Consider the following 16265-nt stretch of genomic DNA (forward strand, 5'->3'; position numbering starts at 1 on the left):
TTGAACAAAAAGAAAGACTTTACTTTTCAGTCTTAAGATATGGCAGTTGGATGCATTTTAGTGTTTTTCCTCATAGTATACATTAGGATTAACAGAATTCTGCAGGAATTCAAATCTTAAAATATTGGCCCTGCTTTTATTATTGGCCAGATTTTCTAAAGGTCAGGAGCAAGAGTAGATTGCACTCTTTCAAACTTAGCAAACATTGGCAGGTATGTGCGCAGCGTAGCGGGGTACACAAAAGGAGAAGGCCTTGCATCCAGCTGTTAGCATCTGCCTGAGCGGAAGTCCCAGAATTGTCCCATCGATGGGTTTGGAAGCCAACCCACTTGCCCAGCCTTCAACATTCAGCGTGTGCAGTGAACGTCTAATGTGTATCTACATGAATGCCCTGAAGTGGCGTTTTAGTTAATCTTTGGGCACATCACGATATACAGACAAGGCTACCCACCCTGAGGGAGGGAGGCAGAGCAGATCATAGATATATATACATATACACACAACTCATGTGCAAAGGAAATCACAGTCCGAGGTGCCCACGAGTCGGAGAGTGTGCTGGGAGATGGCAGGGGTCCAAGGTGAGCGCAGCACAGAGCGAGCTCCCTCCATGGTTGTGCTCTTCGTTTGCGATGCCACCTTTGCTCCTCTTCTTCCTCACTGCGCTGTCTTTGAAGTTTTAGGAGCCTTGATCCTTGCTACTGTGCGAAGGTTAAAAGAGGGTTCAAGTTGCCCATTGCACCAAATGCTACAGCTTGCTTACACTCACTCACTCACTCACTCACTCACTCACTCATGTTGAAGCACACATTCATAATATCTCTCTCTCTCTCTCTCTCTCTCTCTCACACACACACACACACACACACACACACACACACAGTCACTCACCCACCAATAGCGCAACCCTCAAACCCTGAGCCCAGATCATTTCACAACAGAACAGTTAGAGATGCCCAAACAATGCTCAGGTCCCCAAAATCACACAGTCTGACAAAACATTCTTTGTGACCCGAAAACTTGCCTGCTCCTAAGATTGACCACCTTTGGTCCCGTAAGAAGAACACCTTACCTGTTTTTGGATTTTAGTGTGCCAACAGTCAGTCCTCTCAGTGGGGACAAAGGAAGCTACAAATCCCAGTATCATTCCTCTAGCTGTAACCTCATGAATGAGAAGGGAAGGAGTTTCCAACAAAAGTTAGGGGCATGAAGGGATTTGACAGGATAGAATTGGTCCTGTTATTGTTTCACTGCCCAGCATTCCTATTTCATAAAGCTGTGCTGCTCAAATAGGAAAGGAAGGAGGATAAGGAAGGAGTACAAGGAGACAGGGGTAAGCGTGGAGTGCATCAATTATGTCTGATAGGAACGCCTTGCCATTGTAAGCGTCCAGGCAGCAAGATGGCACAGGGGGCCTTTGTTCCGCAAGAATATTGGCTCCATATAGCCACACCCAAGCCCCCAGCTCCAAAGACAGCTGACTATTCAGTTCCCTTATAGTACCATTCAGAAATCCTGCTTCTTCCGATGAGGAAAATGGCTGAGTGGGTCAACCGTTGTACAAGCCAGGAGGAGAGGTGTCCCATTTGGTAGAAGGCCCAGTTGGGCTTCCCCGTATTTACTCTTACACAGACGCTTGTTGGTTTTAGCAATGTAGCCTTGAAAGCATTCAAGAGTCGGGATCTGGATCCTGCTGAATCTCATCCCTCTTATTCTCTTCCTCACCCCTACCTCTTCCTCACCCCTACTGAAATCTGAAAAGGCCCTACTGAGAGACCAGCATGAGAGTGGTCTGGCATATGGCTAGGAGGTCAGATAGTTCCTGCCCAAGACTGGCCAAATTAGATGAAATGGTGAGAGATCCACATTTAGAGTTCCCACAGTTTTTTTTTTTTATGGACCCCCAAATCAGATCAGGGAAGTATTGTTGGAAGATATTTAAAACTGCAGGGGGAGCAGCCCATCCTCACGCAAGAGCCCACCTGCCATGGTACAACCCAGACACCATCTCAGGGAAGGCCAGGGCTTATTCTGAACCTGTTGCAGGTGTTAGCAGCCTTTTCTGCCTGCTGTTGGAGGGAGGGATCTTTGCAGAGAACTGTAGAGGATTATTAGCCTCCACGAGTTACTATTCTCTTCTTAATAGGGCTGTAATTTTCAACTGGGAGGGTTTAGCATATCAATCCCGGTTTATAAAGAGAGAGGCATTTGAGTGTGAGCACTCTACAGCTGCAGTAACTTCCTTTCTACTAGGGTTGGGGACCCTGTGCCCCCTCAGCTATTGCTGGACTTCAGCTCCCATGGGTGCCAGCGAGCATGGCCAATGATTATGAACTGTAGTCCAACAACATCTGAAGTAAATTTAGGCTCCAAACTGAATGGGCGGTTCCCTTTTTATGGCAATGTGGTGAGCCAGCCCTGTTGAGTTTTGGAACCCCACCTGCTCCTTCTGCTGAGTGGAACAGAATTAAAAGTAGACACTTATTTCTCTCCAACATCACATGCAGGCAACGCCCCCACTCCGCCATCTTGGGGACAACCTGGCACCTCTGGTGGTGAGCTTGTGGACAATAAAAAGATCAAAAAGGGATCTAGCCTCCTAGTCCACCTAGGAGCAGTTTTGTGTTGCTGTGGGAAGCACCTCTCCAGGAACCAAAAAAAAGGGGGGCAGAGAATATCAGGACTACCGTGGCATTCATACATGTGAAAACGTGTGGAAGAAAACACACTCCAACTGTCCTCACACACCCCAAATGCTCGATTTCCACTCCACGGGAAAGAGAGCAGTGCGTCTTCCAGGCACAGAACTAGCTGAGGAGAGGAGCATTGCTGTGCCCCCATGTTGCGTGGCTTTTTGGTGGATTCAACATGGTACATTCCTTGGTGGGATTAGCAAAGTGAGGCACGCTTGTAGACCTGTGAAGTAGCATCCCTTTTCTGGCCCTTTTCCCCAGGAAAGGTCGCGAGAAGTCGTGACATGGTGCCCTCGGCAAGGGTCATCCGTGGGGAGCTGCTCCCACAGTGCGAGGCAGTGGAGTGCACGTTGCCCCTCCAAAGGAAGGCGCTTCTCCTGCCCATGTCCGTCCAGGAGGCAATGGAAGACCTGGTGGCTTGGGATGTTGGTTATCTGCTGACCAGGAAGAGGAAAGGAGGGGTTTTTTACCTTCCTCCCCACCCCATGGTGAGTATACAGACCCAGAGCAGCAGCACAAAGATCAGGGTTATGAGCTGGGGCTAAGCCCCTCCCGACCTGAAACACAGAAGCAAGGGGGGTAATTTTAGTGGCAATGTGGAGCAGTAAAGGAATGCAAGATTGAAGTAATGGCAGTGATTCCTCAGCAAGGTTAAAAGAGCCAGATGTGTCCCCTCTCATTCATTGGTACATGACTGAAGCATCTGGAGCGGAGGTTCCCAAACCTACCGCCACTTTTACAGAAAAAAATTACTCAGCGACCCGTGGAAATCTACCTTCTTTAATCGAAGGGGTGAGGCCAGTGTCGCAGCTTACCTTCCATTGACCAACTAGGCAGGCAAGCTGCGATCCATTTCCCCAGCATCATTCCTCTAGCTGCAACCTCATGAGTGAGAAGAGAAGGAGTTTCCAGCAAAGGTTAGGGGCAAGAAGGGATTTGACAGGATAGAATTGGTCCTGTTATTGTTGTTTCACAGCTCTCCACTTCCCCACAGCCTGGGTGAAGCTGAAAAGGGTTGACCCAAGCCCAGGAAAACCCCTCACCTCCAGCATGATTGCTGGATGTAGCGGAGACGTTGTCGCTGTCCTGCAACAGTGCCCAACCTGGCAGTAAGCATCATTATGCAACAGATGAAACATGTACAAATTGTTTTTCAAAAAAATTCTCTTTCTTTATGCTTTCTCCTCCCCCTTATTTTTATTCAACGTCCCCCAATTGCACCCAAAGCTGCACTGATTTGGAGAGATGCCTGTTTGTGGTGTGCTTGTTGAACATTGAAGTCTAGGTCCCACTGTTTCATATGTTTGGGATGGGAAGAAGAGATGGGAAGGACAAGACTGTTGGCTTTGGTCTTCTTAAGCATAACACCACAACTTGTCACAGTGCAGACCTGCAGACATTGACACAGAGAATACCCTTGTGTAAGTTGGGTGCCTGCAAAAATATCATTACTATGTAATGGAAAGCCAGCGGAGCCATTTTCCAGCTGAATGTACATTCTAACCCGTGTACAATTCACATTTGCAGTACAGAAACAGAACTCCCAAAGTCGTTTTGAATGTCTGGCAATGCTCTGAAATGCCTTTGTGATAAATAGGGGTGGGGGTACTCACCCAGCCTGTACAAAGGGGGCCTATTTTTGACATTGGGTCACCAACGAGGGCTTCACCTAACCGCCGTTTTCATTATTCACTGCTTCCCAACCCACAATGCTGGTGCCAAGATTTTCGGGAATTCAAGTAATGCGCTCTTGTTGGGCCCTTTAACTGGGATATGCTAATTCTGGCAATTCTCACACATTTTAGATCAGTGTTTCCCAAACTTGTGTCTCCAGCTGTTTTTGGACTACAATTCCCATCATCCCTGACCACTGGTCTTGCTAGCTAGGGATGATGGGAGTTGTAGTCCAAAAACAGCTGGAGAAAGTGAAAATAGTGGAAGTGTCAGGGCAGTGGGCTCCTCTGCCGGTTTGGTGATACCAGCAAATATTAGATTTTGCCATGATAAGGGGGCAGGGGTTGGCAAAGGTGACAAAGGGATTGTCTTGGGTTTTTTATTAATGCTGTTGCCATGAGCGCCATTTGCCATTTTACAAACTCAAGTTGTTTTTTTCCAATGCAGGTGTTGTGGAAATAGGAAGAAATCAAGTTATCTTGTACCAGGTACAAGATTTCTGCCACAACAGAAATTCTTCGCTTCTCCCATTATGGGCCTAAGCCAGAGAATGACATCCATTTCAGAATTCTAAAACTGTTAGTAATTTACCACTGCAGTTAACACATTTCTAACAGAAAAAGTCCATTGAATTTGAGGGACTCAGGGATGAAAATTGGTTCACTCTGCATTTTAATGCAAATATCCCTAATTCACAGGTCCAGAAACTATGCAAACAGAAGCAGAGCTACCAAATTTGAACATTTTGTGACGCAGTTCTCCAGCTAAAAAGATGTGTATATTAGGGGGCAAGTATGCATCAAATCCATATATTTAAAAAACTGCAAGCATTTTTTCCTAATTTAGCATTACATTAGACAAAATAACTTGCAAAAAATGTGTCTATTAGGAGAAATGCATGCAAAAGTTCTGACAATTTTTGAGGGAAGCTTTTTTTATAGATATAAAAAATCACTAACTGAAACAAAAATGGGTTGGACTGTTTTTTTAAGACTGGGAAAATGATAAACAGAAACTGAAATTGATTCATCTATACCTTAGTTCTGAATCAACATAGGATTTTATTGTTAAGCATCTACTCTTAAGCCGTCCCAGTCTAATAGGTGCAATTATCTATTTTCTAACTCTATAGAAGGGGTTATTGCTGCTAGTATGCATTAAACAGAATAAAAAATTCTCAAGGGAATGTTTAATGTCTAAAATTTGCAAAAAACCAACAACCCACCACCCTAATTATTATTTTAATTTTCTGTTTTGTAATATTCTGTTGTGCATGTTGGATTTAGAAGCGCAGGGTGCAAAGCAGTGAATTCCACTGCTTTGATTCACAGAAATTATGTGGGTGACACTTTGCCTAGCATTGGTCTCCATGGCAGACAAAGATTCACCTGCTAATTTTATGTGCAGTGGACCCATCAACTTGAAATTTAGTTTTAAGTCCATAATCATATTCTGCTTTTAAAGTACCCCTATAAAACTAAATTTGGTATACCATTTTTTTTAAACGTAGTTAACCTTTCTTTCACATATTTTATTGATTCTGTATCCGTCAGCCACAGCTATGCAACTCGCATAAAGCTCATTCCTTTGGGAATTAGGCAGCATTCTCCGATTGCGCCCTGAATTTTGACATTTTCAAAATGTTAAATTTAGGAGAGAGATATTGTGCAGCAATTATAGCACAAAAGCATGGAGACACACTTTGGGAGCGGTTGGGGAAATAATATATTGAAAACTCATTGCTACTGTAACCAAAGTGACAAATACAATCTGATTTGCAATCCCTACACATGTTTGGATTATTATATTTTAAAAGCCCTAGATGTCCCAAGTCCTGCATATCTCACAGAGCAGTCTCCTTTCACATACGCCCCTTTGCCTGCTCTGATCAGGAGAAATCATTGATAAGGAGCTCACTTTTCTTTCCTGGCAGCTGTGGTGCAGTAATCTTAGACTCTGGGCTTAACGGTCATATGGATGTGTGTGTGTGTGCTCTTTAGATCAGGGGTCCTCAAACTTTTCCAGCAGGGAGCTTGTCCCTCAGACCTTGTGGGGGGCCAGACTATATTTTGGTTGGGGGGGGAATGAACAAGGGATGATAAGCGGTGCGCGAAAGGGCTCCGGAGAGGGGCTGCTTTAACTGGTGGCTGCTCAAGAGGGGCACTCAGCCTACTGTGGCTCCTGTATCTTGTGAGAAGGGGCTGGCGGCGGGGGGACGATGAGTGGCACGCAAAAGGGCTCTGGAGAGGGGCTGGCACCAACAAAGCCCAGCCCCCTTCCTCCTCTAGGCAGGGCAGGGAGAAGCCAGGAGGAGGGAGGGAAGAGGCGCCGGCGCCGTGTGAGGAAGAGAGGGAAAGAATGTGTGCACTGGTGATCCACACAGTGATTCCCAGACCGTCCGCAGGCTGGATTTAGAAGGCAATTGGGCCTGATCTGGCCTGCGGACCTTAGTTTGCCAACCCATGCTTTAGATGGTAGCGTGCTTCGCTTCACTGTACAGTGGTACCTCTGGTTAAGTACTTAATTCGTTCCGGAGGTCCGTACTGAACGTGAAACTGTTCTTAACCTGAAGCACCACTTTAGCTAATGGGGCCTCCTGCTGCCACCGCACCGCCGGAGCACGATTTCTGTTCTCATCCTGAAGCAAAGTTCTTAACCTGAAGCACTATTTCTGGGTTAGCGGAGTCTGTAACATGAAGCGTATGTAACCTGAAGCATATGTAACCCGAGGTACCACTGTATTTTGGGGGCCTTTTGCAGAGTTAGCCTTGGACCTCTACCCTCAAGTCCTGTTCCAAATGCACCACTGCCTGGCAGGGCTCCTGTGCATTTAATGGTGGGCATGACAGGCAGACGTTCGTTCTGCAGGTGCAGTTTCACCTTTCCGTGCTGAAGGCTGTACCTATTGAATTTCTGCCTGTTAATGAAGCCCTGCAAATAATAAAGGCAGCACCCTACTCAGGGCAGATAGCAGTTATCTATTCAATATCCATATAATAATAAAGCTTATTTACAATGTGATATGACTACAAATTATCCCACAGGTTCCTCGGGGGAAAATGTGCATGTTCAAAGTTTCCTGAAAGTCCTCCTTAATAATCCAACATGTGCCTTTGGGCATGTGCTATATTCGTGTGTATATGCTTTGGCTCCATGATGCAAAAAAGGTGGGATAAAAATGTAAGAAAATAAATTTATATAGGCTGTGGAAGAGGGAACAAGCTTGTTTTCTCCTGCTCTTGAGGGTAGGATTTGAACCAATGGCTTCAAGTCACGAGAAAGAAGATTTGGACTAGACTTCAGGAAGAACTTTGACTGCAAGAGCTGTTTCACAGTGGTACGGTCTCCCTCGGGAGGTTATGAACTCTCCTTCCTTGGAGGTTTTTAAGTAGTGTTTGGATGGCCTCCTGTCATGGATGCTTTAGCTGAGATTTTTGCATAGCCAGGGGTTGGCCTAGATAACTGCTGGGGACATAGAATCATATAATTCTTCCAACTCTATGATTCTATGAAAGGAATGAACCTTGCATGTGGCCATAGGTGCGTTCCTCTTTTTACTACTTGACATGTTCCATGACTGGGTGCTAGCAGTTGAAACAAGAGCTGCATTGCCACAACGTATAACATGGTGGGGTTTTTTTACCTCTCTCTTTACTATGCTGAAAAGGGACGTGGGTGGCGCTGTGGGTTAAACCACAGAGCCTAGGACTTGCTGATCAGAAGGTCGGCAGTTCGAATCCCCGCAACGGGGTGAGCTCCCGTTGCTCGGTCCCTGCTCCTGCCAACCTAGCAGTTCGAAAGCACATCAAAGTGCAAGTAGATAAATAGGTACCGCTCCAGCAGGAAGGTAAACGGCGTTTCCATGCGCTGCTCTGGTTCGCCAGAAGCGGCTTAGTCCTGCTGGCCACATGACCCGGAAGCTGTACGCCGGCTCCCTTGGTCAATAAAGTGAGATGAGCGCCGCAACCCCAGAGTCGGCCACAACTGGACCTAATGGTCAGGGGTCCCTTTACCTTACTATGCTGAATGAAAAAGCACTTAATCACATCATTACCTTGTTCAACCTAATATTTGTGTGAATCTGTTCCAGCTCAGTCTCCAACCACAGAGGACAGTCTCCACCCCTAGTTCCCAAACTCCTGGCTCTTTTAAACTTCCAAAGAACAGTGAAGCCATGAAATGAGAGGAATGCCAAGGGAGATTGCCAGGTCACATTCACAAAAATAATACACAATGGACGGACAGCAGCAGATAAGCATGGATGTGTCTCTCATAGCACACAGCAGGGACAGATCTCTTCTCCCCATTAGGGTGGTACCAGGTTCTAAGTGATATTCATGGTTTTCGGAAAGGGAAATCACTGAGTGGCCAGATGCGAGAGCATGTTCCTATGTGAATGTTAATGGGAGAGGTAATCATACTGATTTAAAAGAAGTCCTTCTTTGGCTATCACTGGCTTTTTGTGATATGTTCAAAGGTCCAAATTTGCCACCTACCGTGGTAGCGAATGTTAATGAGCACTTAGCCATCAGTCTTTGTAATACCTGAATACTGCAACTTAGGGTCCAGTTCTGCATACTGCTCCATACCCCTTTGAGTGCATATGGAATATTAGTATGTCAGGGTTAACTGTTCAAGCCAAGCCCTTCCTCTAACAACTTGTTTTTGTTTTTTACATGAAAGGAAATTTCCTTTTTTTGTTTGTTTGGAGGGCATTGAACCACATTAGTCCCCTCTTGCAATTCAATATGATCATGTTACGTTATTTTCTGTGTGCAAGAACTGGGCCTTGTTTGTTGCTTAAATCTAGGTCTATGGTAAGTTATAGCATACTACAACTTTACAAATGAATCTGCTGAAAGACCTCCTGGCTGGACCAGGTGGTGTATTTTGTTGCGATTTTTCTATGTTTTTCTAACTGTGTGGCTCCTGACAAGACCCATATTTATATAAGGTTTACATTCTATACACAGCAGGCAGAGACGTCCGAGCCATGCAAAGAATCTTTAGGCTAACTCACAGCCAATGTCCATACAGCTGCACACAAGTAAACCCAGCACCCGTGAGTTAAGATGTTCCTTTTTCGAAAAATGGCAGCAAGGAATTACCTGAGTGTGTCCTCTCTACTCTGGCTGCACTCAACACAGGCTGCATTCACACTTTAACTTTAAAACACACTAGAAGCACATTTCCCCTCCTTTAAGAATTTTGGGTACAGTACTATAATTTACCCCTCACAGAGTTACAATTTCTAGCAACCCTTAACAGACTAGTGCCCAGATTTCTTTCAGGGGAAGAATATGCTTGAAAGGTATAGCATGTGCAAATTCGGTTGTATGGTTTTATCATTCCCCCAACCTCATCTCTATAAAAAAGCAGCCACTTGAGAACAGGAGTTTTATGGGTTGCCTTAATGGAGCTTCTTAACTGGCCGTTTTCCCATTGAAAATGGCCCTCCCCTGGCTGTTTCTGCCACACAGAAGGAAAGGATAACCAGATATATTTCCCCGACAAGTGGAAACATACCAGAGGCACAGGAGGCAATGTTGAGCAGGAAAACACCTGAGCAGTTTCCTTCCCACAATGTTGCAGCCTCCAGGGCTACTCTGGGTCAGAAACTGCCACTGAAATACTACTAATGGAGCATTACATGTTATGGGGGCCTCAGTTCAAACCGAATGCTTCATGTATTGAGGGAGGGGGACATGCAAAAGGCCTTGGTCCCCATATCCCATAGGTAATTATATACTCGGGGCAGGTGTGTATGCACAAACACAGATATCTATATGGGTAGTAAAACGTGTGTGTGATGTTCAGCATTGGGCCTCGGGGCCCCTGGGTTTAAATCTATGCTACTCACAGACCGCTTTAGTCAAGTTGCACTCTTGGCCTCAGTTTCTCCAGGAATAATGGTTTATCTTGTAGGTTTCTTGGGCGGGTTTAATACATCTCAGGGCTGCAAATACTCGTTATAATATGTGAGGGCCTGTATGTGTGCTAAAATATGGCGCATATCCTTTCATTTAACAGAATGGGGGGAGCACAGAAAATACAGCGATTGGTTTACATGTAATGGTGAGGTGGAGAGGTCAACACAGGGTTTCCTGAAAGTAGAGCCTTTTTTTCCATGTCAGAACAAACACAGTTCATGATAAATACCTGCTTTCACCATGAGGGCCCGCTCAAAATGAGAACTCCTCACAGTGAAACCGGGGGGGGGGGGGGGGCAAAATCCTCTCATGGGGACTTTACCACATCAGATAAGAAAAGGTAACATGTCAAAACGTGGGCCTTAGAGACCAAGGGCCAAGGTTAACATCAAGCACCTCAACATTATCATCCAATATTTGAGAGAAGGGCCTGTTGCTGTCTTAGATGGCTGAATCCTTACAATCCGGGGAGAAGAAGCCCAGATGCCTTTCGCTTATTGCCCAAAGGCCCTCCTCCCGCAAGCTAACTAAGGAATGGAGAGCAAAGCGTTGCTGATGCCGGCACTGATGGATGCGTGGAGAGAAGCGATGGCGCAGATGAGATCTTCTTGGTCGAGAGGGGCCTCCGCAAGAGAGCTGGTTCAGCCACCCCCATGATCATTGCAAGCAGGGAGTGCGGGATGAAGGCGATGCAGAGGATGGGATGGAGGGGATGAGCGATGAAGCGGGTGGCGGCAAGGGGTGGTGTTTAGATGCCCTGCTGAGCCGGATCATACCTTCCTCTGCGAATGTTCCTTTGCAAGCCGAGGAGAGAGAAGGAAAGAGAGAGAGGGGGACGGGGGGTTAGCAGGTAACTTCACCTTGGCCTAACTGCCTCAAGTCTTCGTGCCGCATGCCATGGTCGGTAATGCAAAACCCAGCCACGCATGCAACATCTTCCTTACCATCCAGGACAGCTTTTGTGCAGAGATCTACCACCACTATTCTTCTTAGCTGACGTAGCTCCTGTCAGAACTTTAAAAGGGCCTTGGGAAGGCCAAGAAAGGAGGAACAGATTCGCCGGGATCTCGCCTGCGGCACACAAGTTAGTCGCACAAGGGCCTCAAGTACAAAGTCTATGTTTGAGCTGAATTTCTAATATTGGGTATGAGCTTCTTAAAGCATGTTTCTAGCCCTCAGCAGCAAATTAAAGGAGCATCTTAAAAACAGGTAGCAATTGGAGAACAGAAGAAATGTGGTCAAAGCTGACACTATATTAAGGAGAGGGGATTTCCCACACAGCAAAGGTTTTATGCTTTCCTTCAGCCTCATGCTATTGGGCCCTCTGCTGAGGCACACCTTTTTCATTTTCTTACCACCTTCACCCCATAGTTCTAGTAAGGAAAGAATCCAAATTTGACCACCACCCTTTCCTCAAAGCACATTTTGATCATCTCATGGCATATTCTCCTTTAAAAAAAGAAAAGCTCCGAAAAAGAACAATTCAAAACGCTTGAGAGGTATATAACTGAGGAATGTGTTAGGGAGAGACTTGAAGATGCTCGTAATTCCAGAGGAGAAATTGCAGACCTGGAAAGAAGGTGGTCAGCTATTTTAGCTAGAAACCAGAGGGCCAAGAGGGAGTTCCACCCCTCCCCATTCTCTCCCTCATCCCAGCGTCCAGAACAGCAGTTTGGCTGGGTCTGTTGTGCCTTGCTTTCCAATGCAGTAGTGTAGACAGGCAGGCGCATACAACATTCAAATACCAGCAATTATTTTTGTGGGTGGGGGAGATTTGGGGTGGGGGTTTGAGTGGGTTACAGTTCACTTTGTAGGAGCCAACTCTGAGGTCCCTGCAGCTCGTGCTTAGTAGAGAATGGCACCTGCCACAAGTTTCCGGACTCCACTGTCCCCCACACCACCTCCATGCCAACATCCCCTCCCTCCAGCCACAATCTCCTTAAAGCCAGTATTTTGAGTCATGCCACTGCTATTTCAGACACTCCTCTTTCACTCATGCAAGTGTCAGTCCATGCAGAACATCAAACAGGGAGCCTGGTGTGGATCAGAGAAGAAGATTGTGACTCCCCAAGACATTCTTTGTTTACCCCAACACCAGCCCGCCCCCCCGTCAGCCCGCCTCCTGAATGCTGCCATTAACCCCCAGTCCCCAATGCTGAATAACTGCTTCCCCCCAAACAGCCCCACCCTCCCAAAGCAAATACTGATCTGTAGCTAAGCCCCTGTCTAGATGATCAAACGCCAAGTGACCCTTCTACCCAAAGCAAAACCACAGGGTGCTGGACCCACAAATTTTCCCTGCAGTAATATGCTGCAGGTCAACTGGGTGAAAAAGCCTGGTTTGTTAGGTGAGAGGGCAATGGACAGAGGTTAAAGAGGATGCAAAGGCCCCAATTCATAGCAATGCAGGTGGCAGTTCGAGGTGTGCAGGTACATACACTCCTAAGACAGATTTTTAAGAACTGGGGTGGGAGATGACAGCACTTACAGCCCTCCCAAACTCCTACAAGCCACATGTTCATGCAGTGGCAGGACACAGATCCTGCTCCAGCTGCTGCAAGTACAGGCAAATTGCCTGAAATGGTTCAGGAGGGAAAACTAATGGTATATCAAAAACTGCAATTGTACCAGTGTACCCAAGCCCGGTCCCCGATTCCATTTGAAAGCTCCCTAAGACCAATTCATATTCTGTCTTTACAGGTGGCAAAGTAACACCGGAAAGGAATTTTAACACATCATACATGGTGAACGTTTTGTTCTGGTGTGCCCCCATGCACCAGGAGCTGGGCTTCACCACATCAGTCTGCCCCTATCCCCACCACTCCCAGTGGGGCACTCAACACAAGAGGGTGCCTTCCGTTCTCCATAACATGCGCCGTGCAAAATGCATTGAGGATTAAAGAGTAAGCCTGACAAGTGGGCTCAGGAGCAGACCTGAAACGCTCTCTAAAGTTGTGGCCACATCTGGGCTGGAGGTGGAGTCAAAAAGGCCTCCATCAATTGATATTCTCCGAGGCTTGGTGCCTTTCTCTGCTTTCCCTAAGCCTGCAGCCCAGGCTTGTCACATTTCCCTGCTGCAGCCAACCCCTATCTGTCTGAGGGTGGATACAGACTACCAGTCGGCACCCCATTTTGCATGGCAATAAGCCCCATGTGCAAACCTTCCTTTGCCACCCTTCCCCTTGCACCGAAGGCTACTTCCTGGGATGGTTGAGGAGTCTCCTGAAGGGCAGGGGAGGAATCTTAACCAGGCTCTCAAATCAATCCCCAGCTCCTCCTTTTCTGACTGAAGGTTCTGCAGAGAAGGAACTAGCCACAGGGTGTCGATCTATCAGGTAAGACAGATCCCTGTCTCCAGTCCAGGCAGATGTCCGGACCACCCCCAGGAACACCCCGTGCCTTTCCTACACCAGCAAGTGAAGGAGTTAGCAAACGGTCTTTCCACGACAACGCCACCGGAAAACCGTGGTCGTATGAATCCACCCTGAGAAAAACGGCAAAAGCTGGACTTGGTAGGGGGGTAGGACATGCCCCCTTCCCCAGAGCTGAGTGCAGGCACCAAAGGAGCTCACTGCAAAGGGCACCTGGAGCAGAACATGCGAGAGAGCTCCCCCTCCAGGCAATACAGTGCAGGGGCGCACTATTTGAACGGCACAGCATGCGCAAGTCGACGCTGCTTACTTAAATCCCCATCCGGTGCCGCCCAGGACGATAGCCGCCACCAGGATTGCTCCAGCGATGGAGCCAATGATGATGTTGGTTCCGCTGGGACCTGCAGAGGAAGAGGGGACAATATCTATATATACATATTGTGAGGTCACAACCATAGGTGAATGGCAGAACATTTGCTTTGCATGTAGAAGGTCCCCATTTAAATCACCAGCATCTCCAACTAGAGCTGGGAGAGTCCTCAGTCTGAAATCCAGGAGAGACGCTGCCAATCCGTGTAGACAATACTGAGCTAGATGGACTAATGTTCAGACTCAGTATAAGGCAGCTTCCTCCCCATGTTCCTATGAAAAAGGGAGGTCCAACAATATGGGTGCTTGACTGACAGAGCCTGAATTACGTGGGGCCCAAATTAGAAAGAGGGAGCAGCCAGTCGGACCTGATAAGAGAGAAATAATTAAATGCAGGCTTAAAGAAAATGGTGGGTGTAAGAACACGTGGCTTTAATCTGTACATTTAGATTGACAACCAAAATAAGAGGTGGCTTTCAAAGAAGCTGCATGATTCTGGGACAGTCTTCCAAAAACAGCTGTGGGAGAAAAGAACCAGAGCAGGATAAACTGATGAAAAGTAGTGATATGTACTCAGGTTTCTCCCAAAGGTTTGATGTTTTTGTATTCCTCCCTTAATTTAGAATGTGATAAATAAAACAAGGCATGTGGAAGCCAACAGCAGATTCGAGAAAGGGCTTTGGGATCTTCAGAGGGAACACAGAGGAGGGTCTCTGCTACGACCTCATGTTGGTCTAAGGACCACCACATTTGCAATTTTGATTTGGAAGTATATGAGATAAGGTTCTAGTCACCTTGAAGAGAATCTCGACCTGCAAACTTACCCTTGTACTTTTCTGTCTCCCCTGTGGGCTTCGGATCTGGGATGGGGTCATAGACACTGCAGTCCTTTCCTGTCCAATCAGGATAGCAGATGCATTGGCCCTCATTGCTGCAGACCTATAACCAACAAAGAAGCTGCATGCTTTGGTCCTTGAAAATGTTCCTCTGATGTTTGGTTAGTATCCTAAAAATGCCCACTTGGGCTGCTTTCAGAAGAAGCAAGTTGCTTTTCCCTATGATGGCATGGACACAGTTATAAGATGAAATGGGAAAAACAAATTTAAATACCCCAACCACATTAAAAAAGAAGCCAAAGCATTGTTTTCTAGCCTTTTCCCCCATGGCGGGAAGAGACCATTTCTGAATGAGATTATTCTCAAATAAATTAAATGCATCCATCACTTTTGATTTTGCCATCACGTAATACACCATATTATGCTCATAGAACATAATTATTAAACGTATGGGCTGGGTCATGATGACATCCATTTTGATCCATGCTTTCCAACTTCAGAAAAGACTAAAGGAGGCTCCCTCTCAAAATCATTGTCCCCAAGACTGGATCCCTGGAGGAAATAAAGCCAAAGAAAATGGAGCAGATGGCTCAATAGTTGCCTCTGTGCAGACCGTACTGCTAAGCATATGCCAAGAGCAAGGCACTTGTGAACTGTTTGCAAGTTGTACCCCGTGGTCAAAGCAGATCTGGCCACCCCAGCTGCCTGGACAGGTGCTGAAGTTAAAGGCAGATACAGGAAGGCATTTGTGGTCAAGACACAGCATGCTGGGTCCACAGGGCGTCCCGTCTTCCACGTAGCTCACATCCGTGCCATCCACAAGCTGAACATGGCCGCCCCTAGGAGAGGAAAAGAATAGTTCCACTGTGTGGCTGGAATATTTCATTGCTCCCACGCATGAAAGAGACAAGGCTCTATAATTACAATGCTGGTGGAGATAATGGGGGAGGGAGAGGGGCCTACCAGCAACTTCTTTTCACAATTCCTGTTGCTGCATCTCATGATGTACTGTGAGAGACACTTGCAATCCACATGGAAGTTGTAGCGGTGTGCCTGCAGGACTCTGCCAGCCAGACTTTGCTAATTTGCTGAGAAAAGAACACCCGGGGAGGAAGTGCTTAACCCTCCCCCCCCCCACTGCGGATGGATCTAGATTGTGAGGCTCCACTAACCTGCAGTCAACATAACGCTTCTGGTGATAGAAAGTCATGGTGGTGATTTCACCAAGAAGTTCGCCCATACGCGGAGAACCTGTCACGTTGGCGCAGAGGAGGTATCCACACAACACGTCTCTGAGTGCAGGGGGAGGAGAAAGAACCAAATAAGCTACGAAAAGAAGGGGTTTTGCACCAGCTTGGCGGCTGCGGGAGTGTGGTGGTCTGGTGCAGTGCATTG

The 16265-nt window shown here is 46.8% G+C and overlaps 1 protein-coding gene across 6 annotated transcripts in view; it reads right to left on the bottom strand.

The window, feature by feature from the left end:
• ADAM11 (ADAM metallopeptidase domain 11) overlaps positions 1-16265 on the bottom strand; it is a gene marked incomplete at its 3' end in the record, with an annotated part of 77995 nt that continues 61730 nt past the window's right edge. For 2 of the 6 annotated variants that reach the window (XM_083709299.1, XM_083709298.1), the window contains 5 exons: positions 16043-16162; positions 15541-15709; positions 14859-14973; positions 13976-14066; positions 10260-11088 (listed from right to left, as the gene is read on the bottom strand). In XM_083709299.1, the coding sequence (XP_083565425.1) occupies positions 11043-11088; positions 13976-14066; positions 14859-14973; positions 15541-15709; positions 16043-16162 (541 nt within the window). Of the gene's footprint in view, positions 699-2726; positions 3248-10259; positions 11089-13971; positions 14067-14858; positions 14974-15540; positions 15710-16042; positions 16163-16265 lie in introns of those variants that run through there. The other 4 variants (XR_014557439.1, XM_083709301.1, XM_083709300.1 and 1 more) reach the window with 4 other exon arrangements.

The sequence above is a fragment of the Podarcis gaigeae genome (genome assembly GCF_964106915.1).
Source record: "Podarcis gaigeae genome assembly, chromosome: 13".
Taxonomy (NCBI): Eukaryota; Metazoa; Chordata; class Lepidosauria; order Squamata; family Lacertidae; genus Podarcis; species Podarcis gaigeae.